General features: G+C 38.8%; 1 protein-coding gene across 10 annotated transcripts in view; it reads right to left on the reverse strand.

The window, feature by feature from the left end:
- BNC2 (basonuclin zinc finger protein 2) overlaps nucleotides 1-25,874 on the reverse strand; it is a 350,887-nt gene that overhangs the window by 17,656 nt on the left and 307,357 nt on the right. For 4 of the 10 annotated variants that reach the window (XM_072858922.1, XM_072858921.1, XM_072858927.1 and 1 more), the window contains one exon: nucleotides 7,190-8,145. The exons of 1 other annotated variant lie outside the window; for it this stretch is intronic. In XM_072858922.1, the coding sequence (XP_072715023.1) occupies nucleotides 7,485-8,145 (661 nt within the window). In that variant the 3' untranslated portion in view covers nucleotides 7,190-7,484. Of the gene's footprint in view, nucleotides 1-7,189; nucleotides 8,146-10,456; nucleotides 10,488-16,513; nucleotides 16,558-25,874 lie in introns of those variants that run through there. 5 more of the 10 variants (XM_072858923.1, XM_072858925.1, XM_072858930.1 and 2 more) reach the window with 4 other exon arrangements.

The following is a 25,874-nucleotide window of genomic DNA, read 5'->3' on the forward strand; positions in this document are numbered from 1 at the left end:
ATCCAAGGATATGAAAAACAGTGAACCCCAAAATGGCAGTGTTTAGGTCTCTCAGTCTTGGGCTTTGCCTGAAACCTGTCTTTGTCTTTTTTGGTGCTGCACTGGCTGCCAGCACGGTTCGACCCACGGTGCCCAGCACTCACAGGCACACACGGGATCTGGCGTTATGATTTCGGCACGGAACGCTGCTGACCCTGCAAGGAAGGCACGCTTCAGCTGCTCCTCTGCCTACTTGGATTTTCAACTGCTATCCAGCATTCAGTCAGCATACAATAAAAAGGAAGGGGAGCGGCTGGAGCCAGGTACTCTGGCCTTCATGCACTTAGAATTTCTTAAAACATAGCACGTGCTCCCAAGTTATTTCACTGTCAAACTATCTCTTTCCTGACGGCCTCATATGAGAAGCACTTCTGGAGCCTGTACTTTTGGCAGTGTTCTTGTAAATGAAGGGATAAATCAGAAAAAATTCCTCGTCGTCTGAGGGCAGCAAATTTGTGTCTCAGATATGTTTCTCTAACACATTACAGAGGTTCACACTGACCTCAGCAGGAGATGTTCGTATCATGGCAGAAAGGATATCTGGAATTGGCATTCACCATAGGAACCTGAGAGGATGGCATTGCTCTGAGATTTGCCAAGGGATAGGCTAAACCAGGAAAAGAAAAGACTGCATATCCTGTTTGCCACCGAACCTCACAGCAAGACCTGTAGCAAATTCCACGACTATTTCTAGCAGGCACAGTATGGCTTATGCCAATACAAAGCAATTAGTTGCTACATAAGCAGACAAAAGTGCCGTCACAGACAGTATTTCTCAGCTGACCTTTTGTTAAGAAGCCATCTTGTTACTGTCTGCCTGATAGCTCGATCTAGTGGCAGCCTTGGGCTTCCCAAAGACAAATCAAAGTGCTCCAGATGGGACTTCCCTTCACTCACTGCAGATGTGTGTGCATGCGTGTGTGTGTGTGTGTGTGTGTGTGTGTGTGAAGGAACGGGGAGGGAAAGCCTGGTTCTTATACTCAATTTCCCCTTCACAGGGGATAAACAGGCAATTACGCATCCTTTTATATTTGATGGCCAAGTGCTGAACTTGAAAGCACACTATTAGTTTGTGTCCCTTCAGGGCCAGTGCAATAAGTAGCCAGGAGAGCTGGGGCTAAGGAAGAGAGGGTGTTGTCTGCTGTTAGTGTGACAGTCTTGTCAGCAGCATTCACATTACTGGAAGGTAATAAAGTGACAAGTAAGTTATTAGAAAGATATGAGGTGAAATTGAACTGAAGCTTCTTTCTGCTCAGCTCAGTTTTTTTCCTGCTTTGTAATGGGCCACTATTTGTTACAAACCAAGCCTTGTCTTGAGATCTTATATAAAAAAAGAAATATTTATTCTTTGCAGGAAAGGTCACATGAATTTACAACATCACACTTTAAAGGAGAGGAATGGGAAAATAGTTTTATGACAACTACAGCTGCTATTTAAAAAAAATACAGTGTCATCATAATGAACAATAATACTGGGAAAAGTCAGAGGACTTGTCAAAAACATGTCCATTTTTTAACCCTTTGGTGGTCCAGAACTGTTTTCCTTTCAGTGCCAGTGCCAAACATAACAGCAACAGTATCAGGATACACATGATCAATATCTTGATCAAAAAATCAAAGCTGTCATTCAATATCATGACTTGACCAGAGAAAACAAGCCACTCAAGACCGGTTAACTACAGACTCAAGATAATATTACCTATGTAAAAAAGTTACTGCTTCACTCTGTTACAGGCCATTTTAAAGGCAGTGAACATGCTGCTTGGCAAGAAGAGACAGAAACCACGGGACTGGAACAGACATGTACTTGGGCAAACATGTGGGTGAAAGGTTCAGTCCATCATATGATGTTGCTCTGTTCATAAAGTAAAAATGGGTATGGAAAAGAGTTCCTTTTATGTCCCTGCAGGAGGGGGAAAAAAGCCCAACTCACCATGTGGCGACAGCAGGATATGCTGATGCTTATCTAGCAAAGTAGCACTACAGTCACTGTTTTGTTGAGTTACTATAGCAGCAAAGTAGTGACACAAGAATAAAAAAAAACTAAGAAGGAACTGACATATACCAGCTGCCATCATGTGTCTGCCACTCACCTTTTCCCCACAGAGAACTCCTGCTGCCTTTTTGGCCTTAGTACAGACACCTTTGCTTCTCTTTTGAAATAAAAAAGAGTAATTCTTTTAACACAACCCAAAGAGAAAAGTGACAAAAACATTCTGGGGACAGAAGAAGGAGTACTAGTTCTGCTCACACAACTGGCACCAAAAATTTTGAGGAGCATGTGTGTGCTCCTAGATAAAACACTTTCCCTCCCTTATTCCTTCCCCTGCCACCAATGATGCTGTGAAAATGTCCTGCAGAATTTGAGTACAAACACATTTTGGAAAAGATGTCCTGTTTTCTGATGGCAGCTGATATCTCTAACAACCCTGTGAAAAATGGGTCCAAACCAAGCACTTTGATTTTAAAATATCATAGTCATTGAAGGAGAAATTTTTGCAACTAAATCTCTGGTCTTGTAAATGGTTCCTATCTTTGAAACAGATCAGACCTTGAATTATTATGTTTCTGAGCTTTCCAGATACCCACACAGCTCTTCTATAATTAGCTATGCTAGATCCTTAACTGTGCTAATTGAGAAGACTAAAACTCAGGGAAAAAAGTGGATCCCTGCAGCCCCACTTCCCGTTTGCTGTACTGGACCGGATCCACAAAGGTGCTGACCTCCCCTGGCAGCTACTTTACTGTTTTGAACCTGACTCTATTCTTTTTCCTAAACAGTTCCTTTTTGGGGGATGGAATGGGAAATGCATAGGTGATGGAAAACTTACAAACTTCTGGAACAGGCAGAGAAAGTACACTTTCATTTCCACAATGGAAGGAAGGGAGGGAGGGAGGAGGCAAGGAAGGAAGGAGGGAGGGAAGGAAGGAAGGAAGGAAGGAAGGAAGGAAGGAAGGAAGGAAGGAAATACACTGACGTTTACTCATGGCAAATATGGTGCACAATTTCTGCTGTGTAAAGTATCTATCTACAGATCCCTAGGAAACATACAAATTTTATGAGCTCAGTCATGAAAAGCCTTTGAGACATCTTTAAGAGCAGTGTGTAAGTGCTAATAGGCATTTTAATCTATACCTTCCACATTTTGTCAAATTGAGTTGTGACTCAGTGACAGAGTACTTATACTTTGTGTGCACGACCACAGTGTCACCATGGAGCCAGCTGCAGTTTAAGAGGCAAAGTTAAAATCTCAGCCATAGCAAAAAGTACCTGGTTGAGATATAGCTCAGAAAAATTGACTAAACATTGTAAGGTGTGCAAAACTATTTATGACTTAAATTAGCTCTTTACTAACACCAGCTAATTAGTCCTCACAGGAGCACCCTTATGGGGAAGATCATATTAGTATTAGCCATATTTTAACAGATTGAAACACAAACAGGTAAGTGATGTGATCTGTCCAAGACTAAACAGAGAGAAGGGGCCACCAATAGTATTAAAACTCAGTTCCTGGTTCCTGTTCTTGTGCTTTGACTGTGCTGTTTTCCTTCCAAATTGTTTCATACAGGTTTTAAAAATATACCTAGTGATTAACCAGTATCACATGCTTTCCTGACCCCCACCCCCACCCCAACACAAAGAAAAATGCTTAACAACCTCCAGACAAGTAGTTCTGTTTCTAAAGGAGGTTCAGTACGAAGAGTTATTTCTTAAAAGTAGATAAAGCCTTTTTGATATTTACAGAAAACTACAACTACCTTGAATAAACAAAACAGTGTAACAACGTGGAAAGAGTGACCACAATAACTATAAGAACCAAACAAAAAGGAACAAACTCCATGTAAAATAAAGAGTTTCTTCCTCAAAGTTGGTCTAATTCTTGTAGAAAGGTTTAGACTGACAGGTTTGGAAACTGAAAGGATAGCCACAGGTTTGTGATGGCATAAGCAACTGCACAACACTTGTCTTGTCATCGCACCATTACAGCCATGCCTTGTGCTGGACACATGAGATGTTCGGTTGTTATGCTTATTGCAGTCTGCGTAGCTGCCGAGATCACTCAGAAATGCTACTTTCTGTCAGTAAAACCAAACTTCAACCACACAGCCTTTTTAAGGATTTTTCAGATAACTTCAGATGATACCAATTCCACCACAGGAACAATTCTGATAAATACAGATTCTCATAGAGATGCATGGTAAGTAGGAAGGAGGGAAATGCCATTCAATTCAGTGTAAGTGTATGTGCCCTTCTAAAACAAACACTGTTCTGACATTAGTATCACTAGCACTGAGGAAACCACTTGATTCGCCTAGAAATAACAGTGAGTAATATTCTGTCCACAAGACGGAGATGATATCTCCCACACGGCTTAAACAAAATCTGAATTAAGTTTAGGATGTCATAAAAGTAAGATTGCAGAGTTTCTATCAGGTTTTGGAGGTTTGTCCCTGCTTCTTTACTTTTTAGAATGTCCTGTTTCATTTTGTGTAATAAACAGATTTTCTTTGATGTAATTAATCTGCTGAATTTATCTACTGATGATGTTTACGTTTCCAACAAGTTTACCAAAACCATTTGACCTCTAACACAGACAGAGTGAAATGAGAATGCAGAACAGTGATTCATTCAGTGAGGAATTATTTATATACCTCAAATGTGTTTTTCATTACAAATTATATTTATTTATACCGTACATACTGCAAAACAGTGGGGTTTTCTTTCTGTAGATATTCAATTTTTGTTGTTTTGTTTTTTAGACTTTCCATATTGCTTGTTCCTAATAGCTTGGGAGGAGGGATGGGAGTGCAGTACAGATAACACTACAAAGGTCCATGTGTTTTAGAAGAATGCACCTTTACTGTTCTAATTTCCCTTTCTCACAAACACACTAAGCTTGCACAACATAAAACAAAGCGAAGCAGATCTCTCCACTCAATTTAACAAAGCAAAGTAGCTGAGACTTTGAGGAAAAATAAAAAAGATGAAAGAAAAGAAGTCAGTGAAACTGCTTATCTTTTTGCTATAAAGTTTCTTTTTGTTAAACCAGAAGGTAAATTTTCCTTACAGTTTCTGTAGGATCCACAGATGTTTTCAGGGCTTCATCAGTGTACAGAATCAAAAAATGATCAGAGGCTTGTAACCCATAGGAACGTAGTGAGAATTCATTTAGAAAGATTTTTCTTTTATTTTCTACAACTGGAAATACTGATTTATTAGCTATTGATTCCTACTTTTGGAAACAAGAATACTGAAATGCATAAAGAGTACTAAAAAAGAGGAAATCCATATTAAGAGTTTCCTCTAAAAAATGTAACAGGAGTTAAGTACTCAAGTGGACATAAAGGTAAGAATAATCAAAATGCATAGCAAATCAAAACAATGACAAGCTGAAACAATGGAGCATTTCTGACTCTTGGCTAACAAGAATAATGTTCTGGGTCAGTAAATACAGAAAAGGAACACATTCTCACTGAAGGAATATTTTATTGTATGCTGAAATATCCCTTGGGTTTTCATTTGTTTGTTTGTTTGTTTTTGCTTTTGTTATTGTTATTGTTTTTGTAAAGAAAAGAGTCTACAACACACACCCTAATGGTTTTGGCTGTAGACTGAACTTAAGTAAATACCATCACTCAGTCAGTATGTTGTGGTAACTCAGGCTGCCAGTGTGGTTTACCAGCTCAAGCAACATGTGTAAACACCGGAAACAAAAAAGATTCAGAGGACAGCCTCTCCTTCTCTCTGCCTTTCTCAACTGCTTGCTCCTTCTCCCTCTCCTGCTCATGCTCACTCTCTTGCTCACTATCTTCCTTGGACTTTCATTATTTCCTGACAAACCATGTGGGTGAAACACAAAACATTAACACAACTAGAGATGCCTTTTTTCTGGCCTCTAATTTTATCCAAAGGGAAAGTTACCCAATAAAAAGTCCAGCATATGTTTTCAGAGCTTCTAAGTGCTTCTGCCATTAATTTCTTTTGATTGCTTCTATAAAACATGCCTTAATCATACTACAGCACTTTCCATTGCAAAAAAGACAACTTTACAGAACAACATAGTTAACATTATTTCCCTGTTCCTTTTTTTTTTTTTTAAAACACCACAAAAAATCCAGGCCATAGTAAGAAGCACACAAAATTATATTCATCTTTGTTCTGTGACAAGTAGTATCAGCATTTATATCCCCAAATATTATGCATGTTTGACCAAAAAAAAAGTTTCCACTGATTCACATGACACAATTCTGTTTTTTTTCTTTTATGTAATGTAGTATATAAGGAATAAGGATGCACTATTGTTTCTAGTAATAATTGGCACTTGAAAAAAGCACCAAGAATTCTGTATTTCACTTTACCCCTTTTCCCTCCCCAGTATTTTTTTCTGTAGTCCAAAAACTACAACTGTGGTTATGGTGAATAACTACATTTTCTTTTTTCAAAACGTGTGCAAAGTTGGCACTTTTGTATTAACACTAAACACTAATACTCTTTGTTTGGCATTCATGCCCTCATACTGACCAGACCACTTTTATCTAAGTGTATTTTTTTAAAGACACTTACTGAAAATATGGCAATAGTTTAAGAAAAAAAAAGCATGGATATTATTACACATCCCCTTGTAGTGTACGAAAAAGTGCATGACTGGATTTATGTAATAGTACAAGACAAAAAAACTGTATCAGACCAGGTACTGTAAAGCATGCCAGCACCTCTGTATTACTTATATCTAGCAGGTAGTTAAAACAAGACCGTGGTTCTTTTAAAAATGTGCATTGAAGCTAACATAAATGAGTAGAACTAGCCAGCAAACTATTTTTCCTGCTTATCTAACAGCTGAATGTAACTGTAAAAATTAAGCAAAAAAATAAGAGTTAAACCACCATCAATACAATTGTTTTACATCATAGGCCTGTCAAGGCTCAATATATATATACAAGTGTAACAGCCATGCTTAGTAGAACGTTATCCCCAATGCTTAGAAGACACAAAGACAACTAAGTAGATTTTTTTTTTCTCTTTTTGTTTGTTTGCAATTTTTTTTGTTCTTTTTTTTTCAGGCAAAAGTCATGGGTAGAACAAATTGTCTCTTTGGAGATGACCAAGAACATTCTAACAGAACTAGGGACAACTGCACATTTTCTGTGGTTTTGTTTTTTGTTTTTGCTTCCTTTTTTCATGAAGGGTCTCTACCCCCAAATTAAAGATCCCACCTTTTTGTTTCTATCCAAAAAAAAAGGAAAAAAATAAACCAACAACCAACAAAGGGGAAAAAGCACCTGGTGTTTCTTTCTTTTGTTAAAAAAGAAAAGAAAAAGATTATATATATATGTATATTTATATATATATATATATATATATATATAAAGGGAGACTGTATATGGCAGTTCAGATGTGGTGGGCCCTCTCTGAGAGCTGGCATTATGCTGTGTCCATACTTGAACTAATCTACTGAAGTGAAGGGAATGTTTTTATGCAGATTGGGGTTCTGACTGTGCCGGTTTCGGCTACGGACAGAGGAGAACATCATGTTGCACCCAGGGACTTTGCATTTGTGCATCTCTCGCAAGTGCACTGTTTTATAGTGCACTCTGAGGGTTCCCTTGTTGCTGTACATTTTGTGGCAAATGTTACACATTATCCCACCGTTGCTCACCGAAACACTGTTGAACATGAGGGATCCTGGGACATCGGTGCCCATACCTACAGCTAAGGCAGGGGCATCTGCTTTGTGGGCAGATTCCCCGCTGTCACTTGCCCCATCGACGTCATCCAGGAGAATGCCCTCATCGCTTCCTGCATCAGATTCTCTTGAGGAATGGATACTGCTGCTGGACTGGATGCTGGAGGTGGTGCTCAAGTCTAGGACCATATAGTCTTCCGACATGCCCCTGCCGTACCCATTCATATGGGAATCCTCAGTACCAGCAGGTGAGGAGGTGTCTTCCCTTATGTCAAGCCCCATCTGATGCTGAGCGCCATATATCTTCACCAAAAATTCGTCACGGAGGTCCTTACTAAGAGAAGGCTGTGAGGTGTCCAGGCCCATGTCATCCAGTTCTTTGGTCAACAGTTTACGGTGGAGGTTTATGTTAGCACTGTGTCTGGTAAAGCAAGAGGGAAGGGAGAAAAGGAAAAATGTACAGTATTTTTGATTAAACATACAGTCATCAAGCACCAAATCCAAATTCTGATTTATCAACAATTTATCATAAAGATATCCCCTATCCATGTTTCTTGGAAAATTCAGTGTTGTTATAAGTGAACAAATTGCAACATAAAAACTAAACAAAACAAGCAAATTACGCCCCCCTCCCCCCCGTATTGTTTTTCTTTTCAGCTACTGCTCCTCAACATTAGTCCCCAGCAGCAGCTACAGCCCTTCTATTTGATATTTACAAAATAGTAAATTGCACTAGCAGAAAATGCAAAATGCTCTTCTTGGTTCCTGAATCCCTGCTGGCCTTCCTAAAAGCCTTGCTTCGAGAGAAAATATTATTAATATATGGAATATCTGTGTGTGTTTATATCTATGTCTATCTCTATATCCATATCCTTATATATTCATACATACATATAAATATATTTTTTATATATATATATGTAGTCACGTAACTGTAAGTGAAATGTAGGACGAGAAAAAAATAAAGATAACTGAATGATACATTGTCAGAGGTCCGAATTCTGATAATTTAATTCTGGTATAAAGGGGTTCAGAATCGGGCCAAACCAAGATGGAGAAGACTTGAAGGGTTTAGGAGAACAAGTCTCTGAAATCTACATGTAGGTTTCTGAAAATCTTAGCCAAAGTCACTGGTTCCATCCTTCTGGGAGGGCACTGCCATTCCTCCCTGTACTCTTCCCAGTACTGTGTCTGATGCAGTGCTGACTGACCCAAGCAGTATAATTTCCAGTGAAAAAAACCTACTAATGGCAATGAGAATTTTGCTCCAAATCAATCAAAACACTTAAGCTTGGGCTTTTGTTTAGGTATGTGCTGAAGTCACTGTGAGTGCTCAAGAGACACTGGAAAAGCTGTCACTGACGTCAGTGGTCTTTGGACCAGATCCCGAGGGCTGCAAGTTAACATATTCTCAAGTGTTTTACAGGATCTGTGCCTTTGCTCTCAAGAAATAAAGCTCTACATTTGCAAACAATGTAAGCCTTTGGGTTAGTAACTGTGTAAAACAGACTATTATTTTAAATACTGCATTCTACTCTCCACTTTTGACATTGGCTTTATTCATCCATTGCAGTAGAACCTCACTGATTTGCAGTAGTGTCAGGAAACTCTCTTTAAAAAAATGCATTTACTGAAGTAACAATGCAACCAACAAACATGACAGACATCAAAGACCTCTGACCACAGAACATGCTCGTTTTGTCAAAGTGCTTAATAATAAGAAATCAGTATAAAGTTTTCAGTATTAGAAAACTTTAGGGTTCAGTATTCAGAATGTGCACCATTGCTGAGGAAACGACAAATATTTATTCAGTTTTCTTTGGAGGGTGACTGGATTTTCAAGTCAGTAAAAAAAGAATTAGCGAAGTTCTACTGCGTAACATTCTTTGCAAGCTAAGGACCCAAACCCGCAATTTACAACATGCAGACTCACCAGTCTGTCTGCCCATTATAAATTGCAGATCAGAGCCCAAATGTAGGAGGGAAAAGAAGGGGGGAGGGGGGCGGGCAGGAAGAGAGAGAGAGAAAGAGAGAGTTTTAACATAGGAATACTTTAATTTGCAAAAAAGCACTAGGTATAAAATTGGCATGGGAAGACATAACAATGATCAAATATTTTACAGACATTCAGGTCCTACAGTAACAAAAACGGGAGAAGGGGAACAATAGCTATTAGCAATAGTGCCTTATTGGAAGCTTTTGTTTTAAGAAACCCTTTGAAACATACCTCTCAACCAGCTGAAGTCCCAAACATGGTACAGCAATACAATGCAGATAAATAAGGAAAATGCAAATATAGGAAGATTAAATCGATGTGCAGTTAATTTCTGTAATTTTCTATCACTTACTTTGCGATTCATCTATCTGTTGCACATAACTTATGGGAATAAATAAAGAAAACAGCAATAGAAGTGATCCATCCCACTCACCTGCAAATGCAGGTAACTGTTCTCTGACATAAAACTGATACTGAACTGCAGTTTAATTGAATCATGTCTGCTTGGGATGCAATTATTCCAGTAAGGGGGGGTCTAGAGCGGAAAATTTGTCTCCTAATGAGAGACAGTTGAGAGGTATGGGCAAGGGCAGAAAAAAGTGGAGAGTATTCCTTGTTTTTCTCCCACATGGGAAATACTCCTTTCACACAAGCAAGTATAGCACCATTGCTTTTTTGAGGCGCAGAACTGTAATTATGCATATCCCCACACTGCACTTAGGAAGGCTGAGCTTACCTTGTGATAAGATCAGCTTTCTAATCTTTTGCTAAATTGAGATCACAAAAGAGAGAGAGAGAAGAGAGGAGAAAAGAGAAAGAAAGGGGGAGGGGGAGGAGAGAGAGAGAGAACAAATTCACATTCCAATCCAGACATATCTGGTTTAAAAAAAAAAAAAAGACAAAAGAAAATAATATCTGAAACCAATAAAATACAGACTTTAAAAAAAGTCTTGACTGTGAAACTGTTTGTCAGCTGTAATCTCACTTATACTATTGTCCTCATGGATACTGACTCAACCACACAATATGAAAAACATAAAGCAAATTAATCAAAGCATATTCACAGCATCCCCATTATCATCCACAAATGAGTTCTGAACAGATGCATGCAGTGTGCACATACATGAATGATAAACAGTAGTCCTGACAGTCCCTTGCCTTCCTGGTGTCAGATGGCGTACAACTCCACATAAAGTTGCTAAGTGCAGTACAGGAAACGCTTACTGTGAAGGCCTGTCCACGCTGACCAGTGTTATTACATGACCATAAAAGCACATTTGTGCTTATCATCATAACGCTAACTGCGAACTACTCATAAAGTGCTCATGTGTTTACTTCTTATGATTTCTCCCCCTCTCTCCCCTCCTCACTCCCCTGGTGTGGGAATTTGCTGCAGTGTAGAAACTAGTCAGGATAATGGTAACTGTTGTTTCCACGCATTTGCGCTTACTATTTCCTTGGTTTGCTGCTGAGAAAAACAGCAGCCAGGCATGCAGTGAAAATAACTTCAGCATTCACTGAATGAAGAGATAAGAATAAATTACCACGTTAAAGAGGGGCCACTGAGCCCTGGATGGACAGAGGCCATTCTGAGAAAGACCAGTGTAAGGATGCTAACCCTACTGATGCTCTGATAAGAAGAGATGCCTCCCTTATTCAATTCTCACTTACAGCAGTGGCAATCAGTAATCTAGTTAAAGTATGTACCAGCCCATAATATCTGTCAGGCAAACGATGTGCAGAAATGTGCGGACCAGTTCTGGCACTCTGCTCAGTAGTGTCCCTTTTCCGCTGTCAGCAGTACTGTTGGATTCTCCTAATATAATTACATTGACTTTTATTCAATTAAGTGCCATTCCTAGCCTTAAAAAAAAGCTACTTTATCAATTGATTCAGGTGTAATGCAATAATAAAGATGAACTCATGGCAGTGCATTAGTTCTGCTGTTCATAACTTCTGAACATAGGTTCATTCATAGCAGTCGATTTCCATTATGCAACCACAGTTCAAAAGAATCGATTCTTTTACATTCATTTCTTAATCTATTTCACTTGTGTTTAATACTCTCCCTAAATATCATATGCAAAAACATTCTGGTAGGGATGAGAGGAACAAATTGTGAGAAAAAGTTCATTTATTTGGACAATGAAGTTTAGAAATCTTATGACAAAACGAAAGCCACAGAGGCTAAAACCTTGTCAGAATTAAGAACATTGTGTGCTGAAGGTACTAGCAACACGTATTTCCAGTAGCTGAATGATTGCTCGGGTAGGAGGGAAGGAAAAGTATGTTTTCATAGACACACCAGTCTAGAGTGCTCGGAGCCTGACCCTGCATCCCTTTCTTGTCTGCTACACAACTAAATGTAGCATTGCACCCTGAGGCGCAGACTGAGAACCCCATGCAGGGTGCTGCTTGAACAGTGCTCTGCATAAAGAAGGTGTTTCTCAGGGCTGACAGCAGCATTCCCAAGGTTTCTTTGGGAAAAGATGACAAGGGAATTCTGTGTAGGAGGAACATGCCCATGTGTGTAAGGACAGCTACAAATAATGGATCCATAAGCAAAAAAATGGAATTAAGAAAGAAGAGTATGGATAAAGGCAGACTAGAAAGAGAAGCAGTACAGACCACGAAGTTTAAAAAGGGAGATGTTCTGGGACAAGGCAAGCACTGGCAATTGCCAAATAGAATAGATTGATTTTAGGGGCAGAAATGAAGCATGATTTGCTATGAAGCTATGGAGACCATTATTCAGCTGGAAAGGCAGAAGAGTATGTGGCCGACGACCTGTACTCTGACCTAGTAGCTGCAAACAGGAGTCAGAGAGTCACGAGAAGAAAAAAGTAGCATTACAAATACTGGCCAAGCCCATACTACCTTTTATCTTTATAAACTTAACTATTTCTTTGCTCCTCTCACCCAGTGCTGATCTTCCTTGCTTTTTTTCTTGAAAAATGTACTCACTGAGACATCTTAAATTGCTCTAGTAGTTCCCAGACCCCCTTCTCCATACCAAATTGAAGTATTCCATCCTAATCCAACTCTTTCTCCCCTGCTTTGTCACTCCTAAATCCTAGCAAGTCCTCTACCAGCCCTCAGCCAATGCTAGCCACCTTGTCATCTGTTCGTTTACTCCTCCTCATGGCACCTGCAGTTTCTTGCTTCAGCTGTTCTGTTCCCTGATGTGATTTACAATGCCACTTTCCCTTTCCTCTTCTGAATGCTGCTCCCAGGTACGTGTAAACAATGTTCCCTGAGTAAGCTGAGGCACAGCTTGGGCAGAGTGATTTATGCCAGTGCATGAACACTGCCATCAAACAGGTGGAAAATCACAAAGCAAGATACGCCAAAAACAGCTGAGCTTCAGTTTGCCGTGGCTCCATTATTCCTCATACCTGAGCCAGCTAATTTAAGGCCATCTCTGCTGTCCTTTGCACTGCAATTGCTTCTGTATCTGCAGGGAAAAAATCTTGAAGAACCTAAATGAACAGCAGAGATATATATGTATAGAAAACATAAAATATTTGACCTAATAATATCCTTTGAATGCCTCTGGACTTCTTAGACTGCTTATTTGTACATCAACTACCAAAATGACATTTGATCCTGGCAATGGAAATGTTGCATAAAGAAAACGGGTGAATGAAGTCTTCCAGGCAGAAATACGAGGTCAAAAGCGCTTAACTAAAGGCATATCTCATATCTCACTCGGCTTCAAATACCAGATCTATCCCATCCTAGGCAACAAGGGATGGTGAAAAGGGTTAGTTTTGAGAATTTAAAATACTCTGTGTGCCAAAGAAAGTCCAAACATCTGTTTAGCTCTGTACTACATGTCATGTACCCTTAAAAACGAGGAGATTATTTTTTCCAAGATGTTCTGAGATGTAGCTTGTGGTGGCAAGGAAGTTTTAGCAACGTCTGGTTTATTTTAGGAGACCCAGAATGCCTGATTTTTCCACATAATTAACATTCTTTTTTCAAGTTACTAGTCATGAATTAGACATATGGTGGGCAAAAGTGTTTGGGAAGTCCTCACCACAGTGAATTCAGCCTTCTGAATTCGATGATCTTAAGAATGGATCAGTGCTGCTGTAAGGATGATAATGATAATGATGATACACATGAAATCTGTGATTGTGGTGAAGTGGCAAGGGTGTCTCACCTCCCAATTCACCACTGCCCTTTCAGGCAGCAGTTTCAGTAGCAGGGCAATGCAGAGTGCTACAGCAACTACAGCAGCTCTCTGACTGTGGGCATAATCTCACTGGTGGTAGTATTTTCCTTCCCTTGTGAAGTTCATGGAAGTATTCTTCCTTAATTAGAATTCATTGCCGGTTCCACCCCACCTACTACTAGAAAGCTCCTCTAGTCAGAGATGCACTATGCATCAACAGAAGAAAGGGGATTATAAGCCTAGGAAATATGGTCAATTAAACGTACATGCCATTTACACAGCTCATAAATCCAGACTGGGTTCTCTTCAGCAGTTTCTTTCTACACTTGTCAATGAATCTGATTTTGTTAATTTACTATCCATTTGTTGGAAAGAAAAATGTAATGGCTGCTTTATTTTAGTTTATTTTTATTTAGTCAGTCTTTTTATTTCTTTTTGAAGTGAGTGAGGAGGAATTTATCAGAGAGTAGAATTTGTCCTGGCATAGAATTTGGCATGAATTCTATGCATGACTCAAGGCCAACTTTGGATGCACCCATGGCTGCAGTCCTATCTGCACTAGGACAAACCTCATCTCTGATGCGCACAGAAGAGTTAGGGAATTTGGATGATAAAGAGTAATCTGTTTATTTAAATTCAAGTATTATACAGAGCACAAAAACAACTGCATAAAAATTGGGTTGAATGTGTTGTTCACAGTTCAGGATGGGCAGGTTGTTGAAAATGAAACATAAAGCATTATTTTCTTAATTTTTTAGCAAGAGAAAAATATGATTACACTTAAATATTAAGGGGACGAGAGAAAAAGAGAGTGAGAATGAAACAGCAGCATAATTGTTAGGGCAGTCAGTTAGGGACTAAGGAAATCCATTTTCCAGTCCCTGATGCAGTCAGACAGAAAGGCCAAGCCAACTGATGTCCCAGTTAAATGTCCTAGCTATTGGCCCTTTGCTCCTCCTTGGCTGACTGTAAGTGACAAAGTTCGCTGATGAAAATCTCACTCAAACATCAACGTGCACTGTATTGTTCATTAAAATTCTGAAATGAGTAATTTCAACATTTCCAGTTGTATCCCACCACATCCTTGCTTCCTATGTTTCCAAATAAAACAATATCCCAATCTCTTATACTTCAAACGTTCTGAAAATGCATTTTCTGGCAAATACATGATTTGCCAAAGTAATACCAACCAACCCTATCATTCTAACACTGCAAAAGAAATCACAGATGGGAGGTCACAGCAGGGGGCCATCAGTCTTTGGGCAGCTTTGCTTTAAGATGCAATAAGTGATCCAAGCATTAAGTAATACAATAAAATTATATTTGGAGACTTAATGCATTAAAAGTCAACATTAAATTATTTTCTATTAACTTCTGTTCTTTCCAAGTAATAGTAGATTTATTTTTTTTTAAAGAAGACAGAAGCTAATATTAGGTTACAAAATCTGAAACCACACAATCTTCAGCAGTTTGAAGAAGGTTCTGTTACAAAATCAAAGGCCAGGACACATTTGTCTGGTGGTTTATGTAGAGATTGACAAACCTCTTATTAAAGTTGGATATGGAAGTAACCACTTGGGTTGTGAAGGCCCCATAAAAGCTATCCTCCTGCTATACTTAGTTTAAAACTAAGCTCTGTCAATCTGATTTAAAATATCATAAACAACGAAACTTTCATTATTCCTCCCATGAGACTTTTTCCACACCTATCTTGAACTCAGTATTCAGCCTACGTTTTTACCTATAATGAATGTTAAAGCAAAGTTCTCTTTGTTTCTCTTTACCTCAAAGGCTGTCAATTAAGATTTATGGTTTTGTTTAAAAATTTCACATTATTTTAATCACCAACACAGTTTGCTAATATGGCAAAGTATTGTGGTCTTACCTCAATTTCATGTTCCTTTCCTGCTTATTTAAGCCTGAAACTCATAGAAAGGCTCAGAATATGTGAACATAACAGAAAGTAAACCCAGGATTTTATGCTTTCTCAGAATCTCTGCAGACTGAAAGTGCTGAGTTTCATGCAGCTAAAATCAAAGAACCAGAAAGTAAGACTCTGGCTAAATATACCAGTGTACATATTTATGAGAAAAGATATGGCCTTAATTCTGATATTTCTTCACGAAGGAAGCACCAATCATTTCCCCCATTTATTTAAGAGAATCAACAATAAAACAGTTCTTGGAATTTAATTAGTAATGGAAACTGTTAAAGAAATTATTTTCTCAGTTACTGTTCTAATTTTGCCACTCTCTCAGCAGTCTTTGATACAGGCTAGGGTTTTTTTTTCATTTAAAAAGAAAAAAAAAAATCCGTGAATCTAAGCAAAGATAATAAAGGTTTGAAATCCTGATCTGACCTAAATTATAAAATTCACATTTATCTGAACAGGGCCAAGGCTTCAGTCTGTGCGCTAGCGCTTCCACGTATTTGATCATGTTTAGTTTGCCTCTAAATGTAAGGGGAAAAGTAGGGATAGGGGCTAGACTTTAGAACAATGAGTGAAGACAAAATACTATACTACCCAATGAAACCGTGGCATTTCTACATGAGCAGTTTGGGTAATAACATCAGTTCTTGAGGCTTTAAATTGCATAGAATCTGAAAAATATTAACCTTTCATAGGAAGAAAATCCAAAAGGTAAAATACAGTTCAGCACCTATTAAAAAAAGTAAAAAAACAGTGCTTATTAAATGCAGGAAATAAAGGACAAGCAAGTTCTTGCAAATTAAAGATGTGGAGCCCAGTCATTTCAATCCCTTTCAATATGAAACAAATCACTCACACTGGTCACGAAGACAGCTCCCTCTACACTCAAATTATTCACTTGAAGATAAGCTCCCATCAAACTCTTTAGGGGTTTAACTAATTTACTGCACAGATACGGCACGTCTGTTGTAATAACAGGTAGGATGTATTGGGGTCGACCATTTATCAGAATTAGACTTCTTTTTTCAATTCGCAGTGAATTATGCTGCCTACACTGCTCCTCTTTCTCAGAGCTTCCCATCCCCTTACGGCCCCTAATGTGGCAGGCAAACAAAATTGACAGTCTCATCTTGTCAACAAGGGGTGATTCTCCTGAGAAGCCATTTAACTTTGCAGAGGAAGCAATGTATTAATGTGCCTGTCCCAGGAATGTTAATCATCTTCAAGCTCCCTCTAACTTTGACATGAACGAAATCACCAAATTTGTTTACTAAATGAATCGTAATATGCTAATAAGAGAGCATGACATATATGGTAAAGCCAAACAGATGGTTTGTTTACTCCACTTTGCAACTTTATAAATGTTGTAACTCTGAAGATGTTAGTGAGAATTATTGGTTTGTTGGCAGTGGCAAACATGCCTTTTGCATACTTAATCCACAGTTAGAGTTAGAAAACAATTTGTCATCGCCATGGAATGCATAAAAAATGTTAATGCCGACATGGCATTTGGGGAGGCAGGGTAGCTGACTGTGTGAGCAAATACTGAGGTTAAACGTAGAACTGATATCTGATGGCAATGTTTGCTACCAAATAATTTTTAATGTAAAATCTGACAGGTTCAGGATTCTTGAAAGGCCCAATAATTCAGTACATACCTGTTGAGGTGTTTAGTGAGACGGTCCTTACGGTGTGAACAGAATTACACTTTCACAACAGCTGTGTGTGCTCAGAAGCATCGAGGTCATGTCGCACTCTTAATATATTACTATTGTTGTCCATTAAAGATCAAAAGATATTACAAACAAAAAGCACAACCACTGGCGTACTTGCCAAAGTTACTCAGAAACGATCAAAATTGTGTTGCAACACTTCAACCTCTCACTTTACTAGCTGCCTGGAAGCAAAACAGACTCATTACAAAACAGCCAGCACTCTTGTCTAATATCCGGACTCATTGAGAAAGTTTAGAATAAAAAGATTTATCTGACAGAATATTTCCTAAGTGAACTAACTCAGTGTAGCAATGTTACATGCACGAGAAGGTCATCATATGTACAACAAAGTCCTTCGATGGAAATTACAGGTACTCAGCACTGTTGACCATCAGTCCAACTGCCACAAGCTGTTTCTACAATCTACACATGCTCTACGGAAAAGTTTATCTCTGTGCAGGTGATTCACACAAGGCCCCGCACAGCATGCATTAGGTCCTCATCTCCTGTGTGTTGAACTACTTCGCTGGTCCTTCACACAAGGCGTATCATTTCCTCTTAAGAAGTACTGAGGCAACATCCAGGTAGCATCTGTTGCCAAACTGCATGAATGAACATTTATTTTCAAACCTAAATCATCTAAATATTACATGATCCACGTTTTGTAATCAGAAGTTTTGATCCTTCATTTTCTTTTACTGTTACAATAGCCATGTAAAATGTGATAATTTTGCAAGATTTTATGCAAACAGTCCCTTCAGTTTAGCATCCCACTGATGAATTTTACTGAGTTTCAAGTTTCAGTAAATGCAAAAAAGATAAAACTCAGTCAGAACAGCTAGCTTCCCCCAGTTCTGCTTTGAAACCAGTATTTTTCTCCCAAATATTGATGCACAGCAACACGTTATCTCATTATTTGCTTAGAAGGTTCATAAACTCTTTACTGATTGCATTATAAGTTCAAATTCATAATAAACCCTCGGATCCAGGGATAGTTTTGTACAGTTTCAGGTTCCACAGCAAATATGTAAACCATTTCTTTTGGTCACAATGCAATGGTAATTCTCGTTCCCACTGCTTTGTTTTCTAAAAATGCTGGTTTTATTCATTTAATACCAGAGGAACTATAAAACCAAATACAATGTGGCACTTCAACAGGGTTCCTCTATTAGTAATTTTACATTACTAAATAAGTACCCCTTTCAGGTCAACTGATAGCTGATTATCCTATAACCTCCCTTCACTGATGCCCCAACTCCTCAGTAATTTCAATCCTCTGAGATTCTTCCATACATACTATTGTCAGCAGTTATTAAATTCTCAACTTTTTACCCATCCACAAGAGACTGTGCAAAGATATCTAAGGGAAGTATGAGTTCAGCTTGCTGTCCAAGGATTATTTTGGAAGAAACATTAGCGGCCGTCCCAGCCTGGCGCTTATATCTCATTTGAAACATCTACTCATTCCTGACCAACAAAGAAAATTTCAATAAAGTACTTTTACTGGTTTAACAGCAGTGAGCTCCTGGGATTGTCAAAGTGCTCAGTCTTTTCCGAGGAGAGAAGGAATCAGCAGCTCAAATATAATTAACCTTCCATTCTCAATGCAAACTGCCACGCACAGGAGCTCTGCAGTCTATTAGTGAAGTTATAACGGCCAACAGGCAGAGGCAAAATTGGTCAAAAAGTTGGCTGCTGCTGTCATATTTTTAGAATTATGATTAATGACACTAATAATGTGGATGATTACTGATATGTGTATCTCCTGCAGTTTATCATATTGCACTGGCTGCCTACGTCCACAATAAACATGATGCTATCATTTACCTCTTTATTGAAGGCAATCCTTCTCTTGAAGGAGCACATTCTAATTACTTTGTAATGTTTTATGTCTTAAACATTTTGCAGCTCTGGACCTTGCCAACTGCTTCATGTCTACCATTGATTAATTACAGAATGTTTAATCAAAATTTAGAACCTAATGCAGTCATTTATGAGTGTGCTGCAGTGCCAAGATAGTTAGGCTGCCGTCCCAAGCTTGGAGAGTGCTGGGTTCAAAATTAAATCCCAGAAATGTGGAAGATGCCAAAGATTTTACCTTGAGTGATTTGAGTTTAAAATCTTACTTCAGTTGATGAATGACAGGCACCCACCCAAAATGAGAGGTCCTTCTTGTGCATGTATGTGTGCTTGCGTGTTCCTAATACATTTTTCTTCTTCTTTAAATGTCTTCATTTTTCCCTTTATGCCATTGTTGCTGCAGTTGCTTCTCAGCTCCTTTACAAGCCTTTCCTGCTGCTAGAGCTCTTGCAAACACCAGTCAAGAGAGTGTAGTTTTGAAGTGGTTAAACAAGTGAAAAATAATTTGCAGGGACAAATACATAAGTTTTTTTTTAATGTGGATTTTTATGGTACTGTCATACAACCATTCACCGTTGAAGTTAAGTGTTTTTTTAATACCATTACTGAACTGCTGAAATGGATGCTAATATAGCTTGGAGTGCTAATGTCAAATCCTGGTAATAAAAAAGACAGACTGCTGAATGAAATAATTTCAAGTAAAAAATAGAACAAAAGTGCTCTCACTCTCGCTCTCCACTTTTATTGAATTGGGACTGACTGAGCCAATTGCTTTAGAAGTCTGTAAAACACAATTACTAGTGAGCTGACTGACCCAGCAGTGCCCCTTCTGTGACAGAACAGACTAAAAAGGCTGCAGAATTAGTGCTGCTCCCCTATCTGGCTATCAGACCTGAGAGACGTCCAGCACAGGTTCTGTTACCCTTCCTGCCAGGGCCTGCCTCCCTCCCCTCATGAAATCTTGATTCTCAGTCTTGCATAATATATCATCTGTGTGCATCTTCTTCTTGAAACAAGGGCTCATTTACCTTTTCTGAGTGGGAATCCAAGTTCTCTTTCTACCCATTGTATTTTTAGATCTTTATCTACCAAGGCAGCTATATATAGGTCTTTCTTTCAGTACATGCATCCACAGACACACACGCATATATACATGTTTGGGCTATTTTTATTTCCACATTTTGTGCATTAAACACAAAGTACAATGTAAGATTTATGGGCAGCAAAACTAACTATGTCCCGTTTGTATTTTCAGTTGTAAGTGGCTGAAGTGTAATTGCTTTTTTATTTTGGCATAACAAAGAAAAGGAGAGAGGGAGGGAGAGAGAGGGAGGAAGAGGGAGAGAAATGTATTGAACTGGAAGCGGGCAACACTTTTCCCTAGTTAATAAAATAAGCAATAAAGTTTGTAAAGCACTAGAATCAAAATCAGTAACATTGGAAATAACAACTTATAAAACTTGTAATTTACAGCTTATGTTTCAGACTCATAGAGTTTGACACGGACATACAGCTTAGGGCTTTTTTTTTCCCTTTCTCTTCCAAAAAAAAGGCAAAACCAAAGTGACAGCAAAAAATATCTTCTTATTACAATCCCATTCTTTCTTTCTCTCCTCCCGCTCTCCCCCATACAAAACGAACCACTTCACATTGATACACAATGCCAACAAAGTCCTGCAATCCTTTCTTTTTTATGACAGTGTACATTTTTGGCAAATCTAAAACTCTTTCATTTCTTTTCCAGGTCCATTTATATGAAGCTTGTAGGTGCCTCATGGCAAAAATGTTAAATTATTTCTTAGACAGATCTTTTTAAGTAATGCTTTTTAGGGCAAGCTTAAATGCGAAATGAACTCTTAATTAAAAAAAAAAAAAACAAAAAAAAACTTGCTTAGCACAAGGCAAACTGCTCATTTAAAAGATGTTGCTGGGAAATAGGAAGCACTACTAAAAGCCTTAGATTTTCTTTAGAAGTGGTGGGCTCAAAACTTCTGTCAGGAAATATCCAGTGTTTGCCATTAAAAGGTCAACATGGGAAGAGACGTAAGTGGTGTTGCACCTGCCATAGTCCTGTGTTACCTCAGGTCCTGACAGACCATCCGAGGTATCGCTAGTGCCATTGGGAACATTTTATGTGTACCTGCTGGATGTGAATGAGTGGTTTCTACTGTAGTCCCTACAGCATACTATCACGAATACTGGTACATGATGTGTGGCACAGCTGGCCATCTTTCCTGAAGAGAGGCAAAGGACAGAAGACTGAGAATACTGCAGGTCAGGATTAAGGGGTACTGAAAAGCCATGCACAGTGTCTTGCAGTGCACTTGCAGTGCCTATACAGCACACAGTCTCTCCTTGACATGGTCGAGTATTTAACTCTCACTGATAACTGCATCCCTTCCTTCAGGATCGCCCTTAGATAAGTAGTCAGTGGTCTGGTTATCTTTCCCCTTAACTGCTTCTAACTGCAGCAATTATAGGCTCTGCTTTACAAAGTTGCTATTACTCCCCGTCATATTTCCTAACCACTAGCAACTTGTATAACCATGAAAAGGTGTCCCAGATTTAGAGAAGTTGGGTTTTGGAATTTCTTTTCCCCAGGGCCCATACAGCAAAAGCCATTACAGCAAAAGGCTCCCTGTAATTCTTAAACAATCTATCTGGGTCCACTAGTCAAGAACTATCTTGTCAAAAAGCAATGGAATAAGAACTCAAATGAGCTTTGTTTTACTATACTGATACATAATTCTACTTCAAAAAAATACCCCATGACCTCACAAACCCTAGGAATGACTGTATCTTTGGGATAAGGCCAACTGTGGACAATGTCTACTTCTGTCTAGATATACTGACAGGACTGGCACACTATCCTCCAAAACAGTGTTGTAGCTATTGGGAGTTATCTACACCTGGTAATTTTTTCCCCTTCTGGGTTATTTTTTTTCTAGGTCATTTCTAGGAATTGCCTCGCCAGGTTTCTTACTTTCAGGTAAACTTAACTTTAGTTCAGATATGCTCCAGCACAGTCACTCAGTTTATGTTCTAATGAATGAAATGGCTCAAATCTAGGGGGAGGAGCATCATCATCATTAAGGGGAGAAGAAAATGGCCTCATCTACAAGTAATCTTTGGTTAGACCATAAGATCTGATGTAAAGTTTGCCTCTTCAGATGACAGTTTCTCTTTTCAGACAAAGAAGCACAAGCTGACAGATGCATGTATCATGTATGTATATATGACGGCATTTACCTGCCTACTTAGTGTCTCTCCTTCATCAAGAGCTGTAACTCCAAAGGGCAGTAAACGCATAGCTATTCCTGCCACAGATGTGTCTGCCTCCCTCTTTCATTATTTCTCCCTAGACTCCTCCACCCGAGAGTACTACCTCTCTCAGGCTGCAGCGTCTTGTCCCATTTTCACACATCCAGGCTTTTGGGAATAGCGCCCTGCTGCTGTCTTGTATCTGTAAAGTACAGCTTCTTCCACTGTAGCAGAAATCTTATAGTATTCTGCTGCTAAGTTTAAAAGAACAGGTAGAGCCTTTCTCTGCAGGAACTGATGTAGGTAGATGTTTTGTTTACCCCACTTCCAAAAGACTCTAGGGAAGATAGGATGTCTCTGTGTGTGGGGAACAGCTTTACATTTAGTCAGGTAAGTGGAAAATACTCAATTTTCTCCCACTCTCTGGAGAAGAGTTTTGGTTCTTCCAGTTATTTCCTAGGAACCTAGGGGCAACCAGGGTATTACGCATAAGCATTCATGTTCCCAGTCCCGTCTCCCAAATAATCTCTTTCACCGAACATAAAACACACAGAATCTGCGCAGGAAACTTGGACAAAACAAATTAAACATTTACACTATTTGTCACAACACATACCAGGGGAAAATATTGCTCAATGCATGTTTTGCTTTTGGCTAGTATTTTCAATGCTTTACGTATGCTTACCACCTATCTTAATCCTGGTGTAGCAGTTTATTTAAATAACTTTTCAGTTTACTGAAAATCCTTGACTTATTTTGCAAGCTCACACAAAAATGAGTCTTCTTGCCCTGTACTAGAAACTATAGTCTCACTCTCAAAGTGATACCATTTTGTGTACCAAAAGAGAACAAGATAATGAAGGCAGCAGATTGTTTTAAAAAACAACCACCACCTCCAACTCAAACCCAAAACAAATGGATATGTGTAGTTGGAAAAGACCTCCCTCCATGCCAGAGCTGATCCTGCAATCTTTACTCACATAAGTAGCCTCTTTAGGGCTTGTTTTAATTTATTTATTTTATTTAAAAAAAAAAAAAATCTTATGAAGAAATTAGTTCTATGCATTCTAGTTTTAATTCTGCTTGTCTTGTTCACATTGGTGAGTATGGAATATGACAGGTAGTCTGTGTTCAACATGACTACTCAGGGAAGAGGTTAGCTCTGTGTTAGGGGTGGCATAAAATGCTTTTTTATGATCCAGGTTCTCTTGGGTAAGGAAGAGGTATGTGAACATTAGCAATGACACACATCTTAGTGACTCTGCAAGAGAAAACCTAATGGTTCATACAATTGTGTTGGATATGCAGCTAGTCTCTTAATGAACTGCATCATGTCCAGAAACAGTAGTATAGGTGTAAATATGTTTATATTTTAAAAAATATATAGAAAAGCCCTTTTGTCTCTTGACAAATGGTTCATCAAACACCTAATGCCTTAAAACCTGATTTCCTTGTTCTTATTGGAAGAAATTCAAGCTGTATATGACAGTTAATTATATTAGGGGAAATACAGTAATAATTATCATGGACTGGTGTGAAATATCTTATTTCTTGGAGCTATCTGTTCCTAGAATTGAGTGCATTTATAGAAAATAATTCTCTAAAAAGTTATCTGTAGAAGATTCCAAATATAGTAGGATGATGAAAAAATGGGTGCTGTTGTGTCAAGGAGGTGATAACAGGAGGCAGGCAGCAGCTTTCTCAAATCTTCACCTCCCTTGATAATGTATGCAGTGGCTCATCATAGGTAACTGACGTTAATTTATTCAAGCACACCTGTACAGAGCTGGAAGTCAGGTAACCAGACAAAAAGTATGTCTCTGCTTTTTCAATACAGCTACCCAGAGGCCTATATCCACACAAATTTAGTTCTGGAGACATCAGCAAGTTTTAATAAACCACCTACAGATGTCTTGCTCCATACGAATCAAGGAGTTTACATGTTTAAATCTGGACTGATTTAACTAGCAATCAAGTGGCATGATCACACTTGGTACCAATAGTTGCCTCATATTTATTTATAAGTCACCCTGAGCAGATATTTTGTTGTTTTTAAATTTATTCATGGGGCTCAATCACCTTTCCCATCTTGTGGAACACACACACACACACACACACACACGCTCACTTTGTGAGAAAATTTAAAGACAAACCTGAGTAATTAATAGTTCTACTTTAACAGCAGAAAGACAAAGTGAAAAGTTCTTGCTTTGTTCCTCTGAACGGGTACACTGAGAATTAATTTATTTTGCATACATTGAGAGAAAGGAAAACATGGTAACGTTACTAACGCTTGTGTCCTAGCTTAAGAAATGCAGATTTTAATAGTGCCAGTACTGAGGTGAAATGGGGATTTAGGGTGCACTAAGGCTGACAGAGAAGATGGCTGTATTTCTCCTTAAGATCTGACAGTAGCTTCTCAACAAGATTTACTGAAGGTCCACCCACCTCCTCTTTCATCAATGTTTTTGACCACAAAATTCTTGGCTCTTAAAGGTGAGAGCCAGAAATGAAGCCAACTGCTCTAAGCTTCACCTTCCAGACCTTCACCTCCGCATGCGCACTCCCACACAGACTCTTAGATGAAACTTTGGCATTGCTGTCCTCTTTGGACAAGAAATAACTATTCCCTCCTCCCATCCTCATGGCTCAGCCACAGCTCAGGATCATTCCCCGAGCAGCTGTACCTCAGTGCTGGCTTCAAGAACAAATCATACCTATCTCTTTGTAAGGCAAAGTCAGTATCTGCTGGGGCAGGACTCACAGATGAGACTGGGAACCCGATCCCTATAGGAATCTAACCACTGGGGTCATGGGCCCTTTCTCTTCACTCACAGGACAGACCTCCTCTGAGTCCAGAGATAATTCACTTTACAAGGACAATTTTTTACATTCAAGTGCACAGTTCTCACAGGAACTTACCTTCTTCCCTTCTCTCTCTTTTTCATCTAAAAATTTGTTTGGCAAAGATGTCTTTCTGTTCAAAAGGAGGCTTATGACATTGCTTCTGACCACTGACATAATTTTTAATATAGTCTCTTTTCATATTTACTCCCCATTGCCTTCTCGCAACAAGATGTAACCTGAACATCTTGCCTTTAGAAGAAAGGACACCTGAAGTAAATACAGAAATAGAAATGGATGAAGACCTAATTCAGGGAGTGGCTGGTGAAGAATGGAAGAAAAAGTGGTTTTCACAAGTGTAGTGCTT

The sequence above is a fragment of the Ciconia boyciana genome, chromosome 4 (genome assembly GCF_034638445.1).
Source record: "Ciconia boyciana chromosome 4, ASM3463844v1, whole genome shotgun sequence".
In the NCBI taxonomy this organism is placed as follows: domain Eukaryota; kingdom Metazoa; phylum Chordata; class Aves; order Ciconiiformes; family Ciconiidae; genus Ciconia; species Ciconia boyciana.